Source organism: Nerophis lumbriciformis, linkage group LG18, assembly GCF_033978685.3.
Source record: "Nerophis lumbriciformis linkage group LG18, RoL_Nlum_v2.1, whole genome shotgun sequence".
In the NCBI taxonomy this organism is placed as follows: Eukaryota; Metazoa; Chordata; class Actinopteri; order Syngnathiformes; family Syngnathidae; genus Nerophis; species Nerophis lumbriciformis.
Genome location: NC_084565.2, coordinates 22010044 through 22027500, shown reverse-complemented (window position 1 = coordinate 22027500; position 17457 = coordinate 22010044). Strand labels below are relative to the sequence as shown.

At 39.8% G+C, this 17457-nt stretch overlaps 1 protein-coding gene across 3 annotated transcripts in view; it reads right to left on the bottom strand.

Moving 5' to 3' along the window:
• Nucleotides 1–17457, bottom strand: part of ncanb (neurocan b) — a 492017-nt gene that overhangs the window by 264444 nt on the left and 210116 nt on the right. For all 3 annotated transcript variants that reach the window (XM_061977842.1, XM_061977841.2, XM_061977843.2), the window contains exons 6-7: nt 10491–10618; nt 5112–5405 (exon numbers count right to left, since the gene is read on the bottom strand). In XM_061977842.1, coding sequence (XP_061833826.1) covers nt 5112–5405; nt 10491–10618 — 422 coding nt within the window. The remainder of the gene's footprint in view (nt 1–5111; nt 5406–10490; nt 10619–17457) is intronic.

The window sequence follows — 17457 nt, the reverse complement described above, 5'->3', positions numbered from 1 at the left end:
CAGGCGGAAGGCGGGTACACCCTGGACAAGTCGCCACCCCATCGCAGGGCCAACACAGATAGACAGACAACATTTAAACTCAGGTGCATGTCTTTGCAGGTGGGAGGAAGCCGGAGTACCCGGAAGGGAACCCACGCATTCACTGTAGTAATATGCAAACTCCACACAGAAAGACCCCGAACCTGGAGATTGAAACCAGAACATCCTTATTGTGAGGCACACACACTAACCCCTGTTACACCGTGCTGCCTGTGCAATAATCATACTGTTTGATCAGCATCTTGATTTGCCACACCTGTGAGGTGGATGGATTATCTTGGCAAAGAAAAAATGCTCACTAACACAGATTTAGACAGATTTGTGAACAATATTTGAGTGTTTCGTGTATTCAGTAAAAGTTATAGATCTTTGAGTTCAACTCATGAAAAATGGGAGCAAACACAAAAGTGTTGCGTTTATATTTTTTGTTCATATATGTATATATACTGTATATACAGTACAGGCCAAAAGTTTGGACACACCTTCTCATTCAATGTGTTTTCTTTATTTTCATGACTATTTACATTGTAGATTGTCCCTGAATGCATCAAAACTATGAATGGACACATGTGGAGTTATGTACTTAACAAAAAAAGGTGAAATAACTCAAAACATGTTTTATATTCTATTTTATTCAAAATTGCCACCCTTTGCTCTGATTACTGCTTTGCACACTCTTGGCATTCTCTCAATGAGCTTCAAGAGGTAGTCACCTGAAATGGTTTTCATAGTCATAGTTTTAATGCCTTCAGTGACACTCTACAATGTAAATAGTCATGAAAATAAAGAAAACACATTGAAATGAGAAGGTGTGTCCAAACTTTTGGCTTGTACTGTATATATAGATTTATTATCATCATGTTAGGTGAATTCAGTCCTTCTGGCGTGGGTGAGATGCCAGACAAGAGGCGCGCGAGACCTTGAGGAACATGTTTTGTTTGCCGTACTACAATATGACGAAGCGTATGTAGCACTTAACTTCAGTGTGACTACGATAGGAGACAAGGAAAGACTGGTGTGTGTTGTTGTTTTTAATGTTAATAAGGATGCATTGTTAAAACATTTTGCATGTTTGGAAAAATCCGCCATTATGACGAATAAGGGCCTGGGAATTTATTTGCAGTAAAATTTCAAATGAAGCACCGTGTCATTCATAAATTTAGATGTTTCATGCAAATGTTCCCTCAATGCACAGCGTGTGTTTTACCTGCAGGTAGGGATTTTGCACATGACACCTCTAAAATTTCAATGTATGATTGAATAAAAAACATTTATAAAAAAAACATTTGCTGTCTTTTACACGCAAAAAAATCTCAAAATGGATTATCACACTGAGAAAAATGAAGACAAAAAATATAAAATCACGTATTAATTATTCATGTTGCAAAGATACAAAAAAGTATTTATGCCATCTTGACATTAAAAAGGCAGTATGTTTTAATATTAATGGTTATTACAAAACATGAAGTACATCAAATGTATTAAGAAGGTACAGCAACAAGTGTGCAGTGGTAAGGAAAGGTATCACTTTATTTTTGGTATTATAGTAACCACAGTATAATAAAACAGAAAAAAAAACATGTTCTATTGTGCTGTAACCTTCGCACAAAAGTTTTCCAAAGCTTCTCTTTTTGGTTTTCTGTCTCATAAGATCCTATCCGAAGTGTTCGAAATTGAAGTTTTCATTTACTCTCGCCGGAGGACATCTTTTGTTTCCATCATTCAGCCTCAACACCACTGAGCCAAAAAAGATGTTGATCTACAAGCTTGTTTTGACAAATGCACCACCACTCTATTCCCATGCTGTTTGTTTGTTGTTTACTTAAAATGAATTGGTTATTCACAAGCCTTATGAGGTGACACTCTGAAATATGAAAATGTCAATCTTTTTTCCCACCTTTCTCCCTTGGCTGCGGGAATAAAATCCCCCCATAGGAAAAAACACTTGCATGCCAACATAACCAAAAGGCAAAAAAAATAATACTACATGCTGCAGACATAAAAGAGTTTTGCAAAATAGACTTTTTGAGAATGTCAACTTCAACAAAAATCAAACGCTGCTCATACAGTACAGCAAATAGTAGCCTCTGATCTGATTGACCTCATGATCTAATTCATTGCTTGGCACAAACTATTTGATTGAAGTATGCTGACGTTTAAGGATTTATATAGTGGAAAAAAAACATATGTAATAAAACTAAATAATTAACTTACTCTAAATAGAGAAATACATATATATATATATATATATATATATATATATATATATACACACACACATATATATACATATATATATACACACACACATATACATATATATATATATATATATATATATATATATATATATATATATATATATATATATATATATATATATATATATATACACACACATACATATACACACATATATATATATATATATATATATATATATATATACACATACATATATATATATATATATATACACATATATATATATTTACATATATATATACATACATATATATATATATATATATACACATATATATATATTTACATATATATATACATACATATACATACATATATATATATATATATATATATATATATATATATATATATATATATATATATATATGTATATATATATATATATATATATATATATATATATATATATACACATATACATATATATATATATACACATATACATATATATATATATACTGTACATCAGTGACGTGCGGTCACTAGAGGCAGGTGAGGCAGGGCCTCACCTGCCATCATGGAAAGAAAAAAAATGTAAAAAGAAAAAAAAAAAATTAAATTGTTATATGTATCCAGTGATTATACTATAAAGTTATTTTCCATTTAACTTCACCAGTTTTAGATTATTTTTATTCAAAATCGCTGAATTTTCACATTTGCTGTTCAAATACTGAGAAGAGACGGTGCGGTGAACAGCAGCCAGTCGAGGCACGTCACTCAGTGCCTCAACATGGACGGACTCGGCTAACTGCTGGCCTGCTGTGCAGTGAGACCGTATTGCTATATGAACTATATTATATATTTCCATAGTTTAGTTAGCTGAGGTATATAATGTACAGTGTATTTTGTCAACAACTGTATGTGTGTAAAGTATTTATTGTGCTGAGCGATCATAAAACGGCTGCAAAAGACGCACTGGCTGAGGCTCACCTCCTGCACCCCCGCCGCCAAAAAGTGCAAAAACAATAATGTTGGTGTTGGAGGAGTTGTGAATGACTGCAGGGACACAACATTAGATACACCTGCAGACTGCAGGTGTACCTAATTCACAACTCCTCCAACACGAACATTATTGTTTTTGCACTTTTTGGCTTCTTATTAAATAACTTTTGTAACCTATTTTCATGGGCTTTCCTCTTTGTGATGTTAAGTTCCTGTTATGCGCTGTTATACAATATATGCCTTGAGCTCTTATTTTGAAGGCGCTAAGAGCGGAAGTGATGTCACGTTGCGGAGGTTTTTGAAAGAAGGTAAATAAAGTGGTCCTCGTGTAAACTGGAGCCTCCGTGTTTGTTATTTTGTAGTTTCATACAGTATAGGCGACATTTATAAACCCTCGGTTACACTTTTTTAAATAGATTAAATCTTGCACGTGGAAAGTTTAAGTGAGGGCTTTAGTTGCGGTGCATGGACTTAATTTCTAAGTAAAGGTAAGACCATAATAACGTTTTTTTTATTAAATGTGCTTTTTTGTGTGCTACAGTTTGTATGTGTAAAGTTAAAGTTAGGTTAAAGTACCAATGATTGTCACACACACACTAGGTGTAATGAAATTTGTCGTCTGCATTTGACCCATCCCCTTGATCACTCCCTGGGAGGTGAGGGGAGCAGTGGGCAGCAGCGGCGCCGCGCCTGGGAATAATTTTTGGTGATTTAACCCCCAATTCCAACCCTTGATGCTGAGTGCCAAGCAGGGAAGAATGCTGGTATGAGCTTTTAAACATAACCCGTTAACTGCTGCCAATCAAATGGTGAATAAGATACTCTTTAGGGTTCATATGTTTGTAAATCTGACTGTGATGAAGTCAGTGCCTCACCAGCCATCAACCTCACCGCACGTCACTGATACATATATATATACACATATATATACATACATATATATACACATATATATATATATATATATATATATATATATATATATATACATATATATACACACACATATACATATATATATATATATATACATATATATACATATATATATATATATATATATATATATATATACATAAACACCAGATTAAAGCTCTTACCCACAAAGAGCCCTAATAATCTCTCCATTTGAGTAATAGATAAATATTCATATAATAATAATAAATGATCCAGTGTATGAGGGGTGGATGTTGATCATGCATTTTTTAAATTCTTAAATTATTTTTGAAATAAACAATAGATGTCTGGGCAGCACGGTGGTACAGAGGTTAGTGCATGTGCCTCACGATACAAAGGTCCTGAGTAGTCCTAAAGGCAATCCCAGGCTAGGGATCTTTCTGTGTGGAGTTTGCATGTTCTCCCCGTGACTGTTTGGGTTCCCTCCGGGTTGATTGGCAACACTTGGCCCTAGTGTGTAAATGTGAGTGTGAATGTTGTCTGTCTATCTGTGTTGGCCCTGCGATGAGGTGGCGACTTGTCCAGGGTGTACCCCGCCTTCCGCCCGAATGCAGCTGAGATAGGCTCCAGCACCCCCCGCGACCCCAAAAGAGACAAGCGGTAGAAAATGGATGGATGGATGGAACAATAGATGCCTGGCATTTTGTGTATTTGGGTAAATAAACATCCTGGTACATTTTGATGTTCCAAATGTACAGGAATATCAACACTTTACACATATACAGTAATGTATCTGTACCTTTACTGTAGTCTTGCACACATTGTCTTTATATTTATATATAATATGTTCATAGTGTGTAATAGAAAAACCACTGCATGCATTTGGAACACAAGGCTACAAAAGCTCCCCACTGTTGCTATGGTAACTGATGACCATAATGATGTGTTCACAGAGCTGTTAGTACCTTGGTAGCAGTAAGCATCAAACAGGGCCGTGGTATCAGGGAAACCGGTCCGATTGGGGTTGTTGTAGACCGTCCGCACCCCGGGCTCGTCCCCGCCGCAGTTCTTCCTCGGGACATTGATGGGGTAACGGACGCTGCCGTCCACCAGCCAGCCCGGGTCGCACTTGTCCAGGCCGGCCTGCCAGGCCAGGTAGAGCTGGCCTACGTTGGCAAGCTGGGCCCCCAGAGACTGACAGTGGGTGGAGGCCGTGGCCAGGTTCAACTTGTCTGCCACTGCAGAGTGGAAGACTTCACCTGGAGGGGAAGAGAGGCATGATGTTCCAAAGTACAGCCAGGGGGGAACCTTGTTTTTTTTTTTTTTTGGCAAAAATTGCGCTTAAGAGCTGTGAAACTAGACCCGGCATTTATTTGTCCACGCAGAACCCGATGAAGCGGGATATTGCCTTGACTGTAAGTGCTTTCACACAGGAACGCTAAATTCCACAATCAGATGATTAGATGTGTGACGATGTTAGAGGGCCAGCATCTGTCGTATCAAATATTTGTCAAGGAGTGACAATTACTTTTAAAACAACAGTGGCAGAGAAGGAACAATTTCCCTTGTGGGTCAATATAGTTCATCTAAGTCTAAGTGAGTGTCAGGTGTAAAACTTACAGGGCCAATCTAATGCTGACAACATTGGCACTTATAACACTCAGCATCAAGGGTTGGAATTGGGGGTTAAATCGCCAAAATTATTCCCGAGCGCGGTCACCGCTGTTGCTCACTGCTCACCTCACCTCCCAGGGGGTGAAACAAGGGGATGGGTCAAATGCAGAGGGTAATTTCACCACACCTAATGTGTGTGTTACTTTTAACCTGAACTTTATTTCATAGTTCTGGACCTAAAAATTATGTTTGATGTGTAAATTTCAATCGCAAATACACAGTAGTGATTGTAGGCTTGTTTTTGAACGACTGTGTCAACACATTTTGGAACGCTCGCTTTTAGCTCCAAAAGTAAGTGTTTTGGTCGTATCTTCATCACTAATTACAATATGTTAATGCAGATTTTAAAGGAATTACCCAGCAGGCACAAGACATTGATACAATGTTGATTATACATATACAGTACAGGCCAAGAGTTTGGACACACCTTCTCATTCAATGCTTTTTCTTTATTTTCATGACTACATTGTACGCATCAAAACTATGAATGAACACATGTGGAGTTATGTACTTAACAAAAAAATGGTGAAATAACTGAAAACATGTTTTATATTCTAGTTTCTTCAAAATAGCCACTCTATGCTCCGATTACTGCTTTGTACACTCTTGGCATTCTCTCGGTGAGCTTCAAGAGGTAGTCACCTGAAATGGTTTTCACTTCACAGGTGTGCTTGAAGCTCATCGAGAGAATACCAAGAGTGTGCAAAGCAGTAATCAGAGCAAAGGGTGGCTATTTTGAAGAACTTCGAATATAAAACATGTTTTCAGTTATTTCACCTTTTTTGTTAAGTACATAACTCCAAGTTTTGATGCCTTCAGTGACAATCTACAATGTAAATAATCATGAAAATAAAGAAAACGCATTGAATGAGGAGAAGGTGTGTCCAAACCTTTGGCCTGTACTGTATATGTTTTTTTTAAAACTGACTTTGAAACAACGTTGCAAAATAGTTGTATTTTTAAATTGAATCAACGTTAATGTCTAACGTTGGATCTACGTTGTTGGGTTTGCAATAGGGATGTCCGATAATGGCTTTCTGCCCATATCCGATATTCCGATATTGTCCAACTCTTTAATTACCGATACCGATATCAACCGATATATACAGTCGTGGAATTAACACATTATCATGCCTAATTTGGACAACCAGGTATGGTGAAGATAAGGTACTTTAAAAAAATAATAATAAAATAAGATAAATAAATTAAAAACATTTTCTTGAACAAAAAAGAAAGTAAAACAATATAAAAATAGTTACATTGAAACTAGTAATTAATGAAAATTACTAAAATTAACTGTTAAAGGTTAGTACTATTAGTGGACCAGCAGCACGCACAATCATGTGTGCTTACGGACTGTATCCCTTGCAGACTGTATTGATATATATTGATATATAATGTAGGAACCAGAATATTAATAACAGAAAGAAACAACCCTTTTGTGTGAATGAGTGTAAATGGGGGAGGAAGGTTTTTTGGGTTGGTGCACTAATTGTAAGTGTATCTTGTGTTTTTATGTTGATTTAATAAAAAAAAATAATAAAAAAAAAAAAAAACTATACCGATAATAAAAAAAAACATACCGATAATTTCCGATATTACATTTTAACAAATTTATCGGCATCTATAGTTTGCAATCGCCAAATGTCAACGGTCAAATCAACGTCCCAACCTTACAATGAGTTGCTCAACATCAGAACATAATTCAACAAGTTCTCAACATTGTTTTAATCTCCTGGTCCTGCTGTGTATTAAATATGGCTTGCCAGATGCATTGTTGCAGGTTGTAACAATACAACTAAAGAAGGAGTCAGCCTGCATACATTTCCAAATGATGGAAATTAGGGTTGTACCAGTATTAGTATAGTACCGAGATACTAATGAATCATATTTGGTACTATACCGCCTCTAAAAAGTAGTGTTTTTGTTCAAATAAAGCCAATAATGCAATTTGTTGTGGTCCCTCTTTATTTAGAAAAGTACCAAAAAGTATCGAAATTCATTTTGGTACCAAAATATTGGTGTTGAGACAACACTAATGGGAATCTGAGGAAAGTATGGACCTCCCCTGTTGAAATGACTCATCACAAAATGGTACGGACCAAGCTAAATCGTGCAGTTTGCAGCAATCAATTTATTGTTTTGAGACTGAGGCCGATTGTCATCCTGAAAATCAGGAGCAACCTCGTTGGGAGAATGACGGAATCCTGCGGTAAAACGGAAAGACAAGCAGACCTGCTGCTCAAAAAACAAATTAAAAAGAAGGTAAGCCGCTAGTATTCTATTTCGCGTCCTCTTCTACTGATGTTTTCTCAAAAAGAAAGAGGATATGGACGAGCAGGGAAGTCCGGAAATGGCGTTTCTTTTTTTCTTTTTTTATTATTCCTAATGTAAACCATATGAGTTTGTAAGTAATCATGGATCAGGCAGAGAAAAACATTGAACATATTAGTTTCACATGCATTGTTTCTTTTTGAACATTGTACACCTCGGAAATGGGCCCCAGTTCTGTAGATGACATTTCCCCAGGAGGGGGCGGCATACCCAGTCTGACAATGGAAAAGGGGTGTTCCGGGTAGTTGGTTATCAACTGAATACTCAAAAACTAATTGATATTAGAGAAAATGACTGCCACATTTATTTTCACGAGCGGAAAATAGAGAACTTGTTAGTGAAATTTCCGTCATCTGGACGATATGAGTCCCTACCACTCTGATTTCACACAGACGCTGTCCTGCCTCTCTTAAGCCTCTGATACTACAAACTCCGTTTCCATATAAGTTGAGAAATTGTGTTAGATGTAAATATAAACGGAATACAATGATTTGCAAATCCTTTTCAACCCATATTCAATTGAATGCACTACAAAGACAAGATATTTGATCAAACTCATAAACTTTTTTTTTTTTTGCAAATAATAATTAACTTAGAATTTCATGGCTGCAACACGTGCCAAAGTAGTTGGGAAAGGGCATGTTCACCACTGTGTTACATCACCTTTTCTTTTAACAACACTCAAACAATTGTGAACTGAGGAGACACATTTTTTTAAGCTTCTCAGGTGGAATTCTTTCCCATTCTTGCTTGATGTACAGCTTAAGTTGTTCAACAGTCCGGAGGTCTCCGTTGTGGTATTTTAGGCTTCATAATGCGCCACACATTTTCAATGGGAGACAGGTCTGGACTACAGGCAGGCCAGTCTAGTACCTGCACTCTTTTACTATGAAGCCACGTTGATGTAACACGTGGCTTGGAATTGTCTTGCTGAAATAAGCAGGGGCGTCCATGGTAACGTTGCTTGGATGGCAACATATGTTGCTCCAAAACCTGTATGTACCTTTCAGCATTAATGGCGCCTTCACAGATGTGTAAGTTACCCATGTCTTGGGCACTAATACACCCCCATAACATCACAGATGCTGGCTTTTCAACTTTGCGCCTATAACAATCCGGATGGTTCTTTTCCTCTTTGACGTCCACAGTTTCCAAAAACAATTTGAAATATGGACTCGTCAGACCACAGAACACTTTTCCACTTTGTATCAGTCCAACTTAGATGAGCTCAGGCCCAGCGAAGCCGACGGCGTTTCTGGGTGTTGTTGATAAACGGTTTTCGCCTTGCATAGGAGAGTTTTAACTTGCACTTACAGATGTAGCGACCAACTGTAGTTACTGATAGTGGGTTTCTGAAGTGTTCCTGAGCCCATGTGGTGATATCCTTTACACACTGATGTCGCTTGTTGATGCAGTGCAGCCTGAGGGATCGAAGGTCACGGGCTTAGCTGCTTACGTGCAGTGATTTCTCCAGATTCTCTGAACCCTTTGGTGATATTACGGACCGTAGAGGGTGAAATCCCTAAATTCCTTGCAATAGCTGGTTGAGAAAGGTTTTTCTTAAACTGTTCAACAATTTGCTCACGCATTTGTTGACAAAGTGGTGACCCTCGCCCCATCCTTGTTTGTGAATGACTGAGCATTTCATGGAATCTACTTTTATACCCAATCATGGCACCCACCTGTTCCCAATTTGCCTGTTCACCTGTGGGATGTTCCAAATAAGTGTTTGATGAGCATTCCTCAACTTTATCAGTATTTATTGCCACCTTTCCCAACGTCTTTGTCACGTGTTGCTAGCATCAAATTCTAAAGTTAATGATCATTTGCAAAAAAAAAAAAGTTTATCAGTTTGAACATCAAATATGTTGTCTTTGTAGCATATTCAACTGAATATGGGTTGAAAAGGATTTGCAAATCATTGTATTCCTTTTATATTTACATCTAACACAATTTCCCAACTCATATGGAAACAGGGTTTGTACCTAAGAAGTTAGAAAATGGTCAGGTTGACTTTCTCACCTATACAGAAAAATAATGTCTCAGTCAAAATTGCTAAAGTAATAGAACACATTCAAACAAATGTAAAAACTCAAGTTGTGTTGCTAAAAATACCATGAAGAAACAACTTAATAAATCATTTGCAGGTCTGGTTTTCATATAACTTCAAAGGTGTTGGACCACTTCTTCCATTGTTGTGATAGTCTCACTCCTGTGAGCATTCTTGCTTTTTCTTCCTCCATTGTGGGCCAACAGAACGTTAAATCCAGGTGAGCGTGCTCACCTGAGCGAGACAAAACCCCCAAAAGATTCCGACCTCATCCCCAGACGCCTACCTTGTAATTCCTTGGCGAAGCAGTAGACATCAAACAGCTCATCTGGCAACCTTTTGCCATAGTTGCGGACTCCAGGGGCATCGTCGCGATCACCATAGCAACCTGGCCGAGGTGACTGGATGGGATACCTGTGTGGGGAGGAGGGAATGTAAAAAAAATAAATAAATAAAAATGAATATACAGTCCTCAGGGGATAAGCCTTTGAATGAAATAAGATGAATTACTCTCATTTATTTATTGTTGTACTCATATTTTCTAATCATAAAAAATTAAATAAAAAATCCACACTGCCTAAAGTGATAAAGTGCTCTACCATTCATAACATGTCACAACAACCGAAGGCAATTAAAAACAACAAGTTGTTCCCTTTGGTGTGCAATAATGAGCCATCAATCTTCGTCCCCACTGTTTCCACACATAAGAATGGGAGGTGGAGGCAGGAATTCAAGGAGAGAGTAATAGGTTAGAACTGGGGTCACCAAACTACGGCCCGCGGGTCTGATACGGCCCGCCAGCGTCCAAAATCTGGCACGCAAGTAAAAAAAAAAAAAAAAAAAAAAAAGAATTAAAAAAAATATATATATATATTATATATATATATATATATATATATATATATATATATGTTTTTTTTTTATCTGTCTTTTCTAGCCCATCCATCAATCCATTTCCTACCGCTTGTTATTCTCGGGGTCTCCTAACCGTTCTGGCCAATCATATTTTCTAAAAAGTGACGTCATCACGCTTTCAGTCGATTAGTGCACGAGGGAAAAAAATGGCGAAATCGTTGGGGAAACGTAAAATAGACTCATAGTGTGGAGTTTTTAAACATCAGTGGACACATGACTTTTTCTTTGTTCAGTGTAAGGAAAAGGCAATTTATCTAATCTGAGGGTCTAGCTCCATCCAATCTTGCTGATTGTATTGTACCATATGTCCCGGCAAGAAATCTGCGTTCAAAGAACTCCAGCTTATTAGTGATTCCCAGAGCCCAAAAAAAGTCTGCGGGCTATAGAGCGTTTTCTATTCGAGCTCCAGTACTATGGAATGCCCTACCGTAACAGTTAGTGATGCTACCTCAGTAGAAGCATTTAAGTCCCATCTTAAAACTAATTTGTATACTCTAGCCCAGTGGTTCTTAACCTGGGTTCGACCGAACCCTAGGGGTTCGGTGAGTCGGGCTCAGGGGTTTGGCAGAGGTAAAGTCACACCCGACTCATCATGTAAATAAAAACATATCCCTATCGGCGTATTACGGACACGGCAACAGCAGAAGTCACACTGATTTGCAGGTGTGTAATTTGTTGTGAGTTTATGCGCTGTGTTGGTTTTGTTCTTTGAACAAGGTGATGTTCATGCACGGTTCATTTTGTGCACCAGTAATAAAACATGGTAACATTTTAGTATGGGGAACATATTCACCATTAATTAGTTTCTTATTAACATGCAAATTAGTAACATATTGGCTCTTAACTAGTCATTATTAAGTACTTATTAATGCCTTATTCGGCATGGCCTTACGTTTGTATAACCCAGGGGTCGGCAACCTTTACCAGTCAAAGCGCCATTTTGACCAGTTTCACAAATTAAGGAAAACAATGGGAGCCACAAAAATCTTTTGAAATTTCATTGAAATAACACTGCATACTGAAGTTGTGTCGTTCGCGAACGATTCGTTTGAACGAACATTCTTTTGAGTGAACGTACTGAACCGAATCACTTAATGAACTGATTCTTCGTTGAATCTCATCGATTTTCAAAGCAACTGTTCTCTCGAACGTGCCGTGACGGTACAGCATTTAGCGCCCACTAGAACCTGCGTGCCGGCCCAGCCACACGTTGTTTGGGGCTTCCGCTTGCTCACGTAAGTTACAGCAAGGCATACTTGGTCAACAACCACACAGGTTACACTGAGGGTGGCGGTATAAAAAACTTTAACACTTTTACTAATAATGCGCCACACTGTGAACCCACACCAAACAAGAATGACAAACACATTTCGGGAGAACATCTGCACCGTAACACAACATAAACACAACAGAACAAATACCCAGAATCCCATGCAGCCCTAACTCTTCCGGGCTACATTATACACCCCCTCTCTCCCCCCCCCGCTACCAAACCCCGCCCACCTCAACCGACGCACAGAAGGGGTGGGGGGGTGGGGGGTGGGAGGCTTGGGCGGGGGGTGATGTGTGAGGGAGCAGGGTTGGGGTGGGGGCGGTGTTTGGTGGTAGCAGGGGTGTATAATGTAGCCCGGAAGAGTCAGGGCTGCATGGGATTCTGGGTATTTGTTCTGTTGTGTTTGTGTTGTGTTAAGGTGCAGATGTTCTCCTGAAATGTGTTTGGCATTCTTGTTTGGTTTTGGTTCAGAGTGTGGCGCATTATTAGTAAGAGTGTTAAAGTTGTTTTATATGGCCACCGTCAGTGTAACCTGTGTGGCTGTTGACCAAGTATGCCTTGCTGTCACTTACGTGTACAAGCAGAAGATGCATATAACAAGAGGCTGGGCTGGCACGCTGTTAATACAGATTGTAGAAGACGCTAAATGCTGTACCATCATGGCATGCCCTAATTATTATAGCAAGGGTGAATATGAGGTGGCGATGAGGTGGCGACTTGTCCAGGGTGTACCCCGCCTTCCGCCCGATTGTAGCTGAGATAGGCTCCAGCGCCCCCCGCGACCCCAAAGGGAATAAGCGGTAGAAAATGGATGGATGGATGGATGGGTGAATATCAATCCCGGGAGTTTTCTGCGAGAGGCACTGAAATCCGGAAGTCTCCCGGGAAAATCGGGGGGATCGGCAAGTATGCAGCTGAGCCGCATCAGAGTGATCAAAGAGCCGCATGCGGCTCCGGAGCCACGGGTTGCCGACCGCTGGTATAACCCTAACCCTCTAACCCTGGCCCTAACCCTCTAACCCTAACCCTAACCAAATAACTCTAAATTAAGTCTTTGTTACTTAGAATATGTTCCCCATACTAAAGTGTTACCAAAAACATATAACTTTGTCTTGAATTTGGAAAAAAAACATTTTATTTTTCACTAAATAAAAGTTCGGTGAATGCGCATATGAAACTGGTGGGTTCGGTACCTCCAACAAGGTTAAGAACCACTGCTCTAGCCTATAAATAGACCCCATTTGAGACACTTGTGATTAAGGGCTATATAAATAAACTTTGATTGATTGATTGATAATCTGCATTGAGACAGATTATCTATGTATATAACCCAATGCGGGCCCCGGGTCCAAAAGTTTGGGGACCCCTGGGTTACAGGTTGCACTTTTTTATTACTGTCAATTTTAACTCTCTGTTCTTTGAGACAGCGCTTCATTCAAGCCCCACTTTTCATAGGATTCAGTTTTCGACTGAACCTTTTCTCGAAACAAACTGTCTTTGTATTGTTCGAAGGAATTGGATGCCTGGACACAGAATCCCATGTGTTGGTGACTCAGTCTTGTCGTGATATTAATACACTGTACGAGTTAATCTGCATTCTTAACATGTTATTACAAATCCTGCTCTCAACTCCCCACCTGGAAATGATTCTCCCCAGCCAGTTGCTCCTCTTTGACATCATAACTGGTTGACTCTATAGGTCTTTGATAACTAACACAGTAACCCCACAAAACTCTGTGCTTTTTCTAATTGAGTACTGGTGTAAAATGATGCCAAGGAAAGTTGTGAGTGCCATCACTTCAATAAAAAAGGTGAGACACACTACTAAATTCAAGAAAAACTTGTAACCAAGTACAAAGGTGACATGTGTGTGTCTCTCCTCTCCTTTACACTCCTCACTCAGGTCATTGCCATATTCAAGAGTCTTCAATGAATGCGATGTTTAACATTTATGAATCCATTTTATTCATCATATACATGTATTCCACATTGTTTTTCTGCATTTCATCTATTTTCTACTGCTTATTCCCGAGACCAGGGTAGCAGTCTCCGTAGGGAAGCCCAAACTTCCTGGTTTCTGGCCATTTCTTCCAGTTTCAGCAGGGGACAGTGAGACGTTCCAAGGCCAGCTGCAAGACATGATCTGTCTGCTGTGTCTTAGGGCCGTCTTCCGACTGGGCATTCTTAGACGAGGAGGTATCTAGTATTCATTTGGGTCCTTTGTACTGTAACCCAGACCTTGCTTAATACTTTGTTGATGCATCTTTTGTTGCAATTACAGCTTAAAATCTTTTTAAATCCATCTTTATTTGGCGTTGGGTAGTTTTGCTCATTCCTCTTTGCCCATTTCTCTTCAAACCCCTTCTCAAGCTCCATCTGGTTGGATGGAAAGAGTTGGTTTTCATCCAGGATGTCTCTGTACATTGCTGGATTTGTCTTACTCTAGTCAGGGAGGTGACCAAGAACCCGATGGTCACTCTGTCAGAGCAACAGCATTCCTTTGTTGAGAGAGGAAAACCTTCCAGAAGGACAACCATCTCTAAAATAATTCACCAATCAGGCCTGTATGGTATAGTGGCCAGACAGAAGCAATTTCTTCGTAGCAACGTTTGCCAACATGCACCTGAAAGACTCCCAGACCACGAGGAACAAAATTGTCTGCTCCGATGAGTCAAAGATTGAACTACTGGGCATGAATGCCAGGTGTCATGTTTAGAATAAACCAGGCACCACTCATCCCTACAGTGAAGCAGGGTGGTGGCAGCATCATGCTGTGGGGATGGTTTTCAGCTGCAGAAACTGGGAGACTAGTCAGGATAGAGGAAGATTTATAGATAAACATTTTATTGTCTGTTACAAAACAGAAATTCATCTTTGACAGGCTCTAAAACAAGATTACAGCGGGAATTAAAGTTTTTTCATATTTGTTTTTCCGGGCAAGTGGGATCTTTAATCGACAGCCTGCTGGTAGAAGCTAGGATGATGAGTGCAGTGGATGTGCAGGGTCCTGAATGAGGGTGGTGGCTTTCCTGGTAACTGCCTGAGTGTAAAGATCTGTGAGGAAGGTCTGGGGGAATCCAAATATTTTACTGACCTGTTTTGTTATGAGGGAACAGTTTGGTTTTATGTTTAATTGTAAATAAGTTAGACCAGGAAGCCATGTTAAAAATGTGTATGGATTCTTTTAAGGATTTGTAGACCATGACCAAGGTGTCCTTACTCATGATGAAAAATATTAGTTTCCTCTTCAGGTGGAAAAGCACGCTGAGCTTTCAGATAAACGTTATCAGCATGTGTGGTGAAGGCTGCACAGGTGTTGATGTCTGTCCCCAAATATTTGAAGGACTGCACCTGCTCTACCAGTTGACTATCTATGCTGAGGGACTGGAAACGATGAGGAATGGGCAAAACTGCCCAAACATAGCCAAGCTTGTGGCCTCGTATTCTAAAATAAGTGTCTGTGATTGCTGCCAAATAGGCATCAACAAAGTATTGAGCAAAGGCTGTGAATACTGATGTACAAGTGATTTTTTTTAGTTGTTTTTTGTAGATCGACTTGCTCTGTGCCGATTTGCCTGTCGATCTCACAGTCCTGTATTCCCTCACTCGTGAACAAGTTCCTGAGATACCTGAACTCCTCCAAGATATGACTCCCCAAAAGGGATGCAATCCATCCTATTCTAAGAACCATAGCCTCAGATTTGGAGGCGCTAATCCTAAAATCTTCACACTGAGCATTGAAACACCTCAGAAAATGCTGAAAGTCATAGTTTCATGTGGCCATCATGGTTATATCAATCCGCAAATAGCGGAGACCAGATTCTAAGGACCACAAACTGGACACGCTCAACGTTACAAATTCTATCCATAAAGTTTGTAGCACAGGTTAACTTTGAAGAGGCTTGATTTATTTCTGACAACACGAACAAGGCTCCTACCTCCATTCGTACAAGGACCAAAAGGCACGTAGTCCTCTGCCATGGATTCTGTACCTCCACAGGACACCGTGAGGGACATAGTCGAATGACTTGTCCAAGTCCAAAGCGTGGACTGGTTGGGTATACTCCAATGCATCTTGCAGTACCCTTGCCAGGGTGTAGAGCTGGTACGGTGTTCGACGCCTTGGACAAAAACCACATTGTATCTCCTGCTCGGTGGCCTTGTGGTTAGAGTGTCCGCCCAAAGATAGTCGTGAGTTCAAACCCCGGCCGAGTCATACCAAAGACTATAAAAATGGGACCCATTACCTCCCTGCTTGGCACTCAGCATCAAGGGTTGGAATTGGGGGTTAAATCACCAAAATGCTCCCCTCACCTCCCAGGGGGTGGAACAAGGGGATGGATCAAATGCAGAGGGTTATTTCACCACACCTAGTGTGTGTGTGTGTGTGACTATCAGTGGTACTTTAACTTTAACTGTAGCTGAGATTCGACTAAGGTTCGTACCCTTCTCAGAACTCTGGGAAAAACTTTGCCGGAGAGGCTCAAGAGTTTGATCCTCTCTGGTCCGCCAATCCAAGGGTACGCAATGTTTAAGAGACGGGATATTCTGGTCCCCACATGAGCTATTGATGCACAAGAGGAGTGGTTTGAAAAGTGTGATATGGGCTTGGGCAGCAAAAATACGTACATAGAAAACTATGAACCTTACTTTTCTCAGACACATAAGAGGATAACCAGGACAACTGTGTCTTCTCTTTTCTCCTCCCAGTCGCCAGCTGTCTGCTTGGTGCATGATGAATCAATGCCTGATGTCGGTTTTTTATTTTCTTTTTTCTCTACCTCTGTATTAATTGGACACTTGGCTGATGTTCACTTTGAGCCTCCTCAATGCGGACCAATTAGGCATCTCCCCAGTGGAAACAGGGGGAGCGTAGGCAGAAGGGAAAAGTCGCACAGCAGTAGAGCGGTGGAAAAAGCGAGACAACAGTCAGTCTCCATGACGACAGCACCGGCCGCCATTCGAAAATGAAACGGTTAATACGAGCCAACACAAGTGCTGACTGCTGATGTCATGTCGGGCTTGAGCGAGTGCAGAGTGACTGACAGGAGGGAGCGTTGGTAAA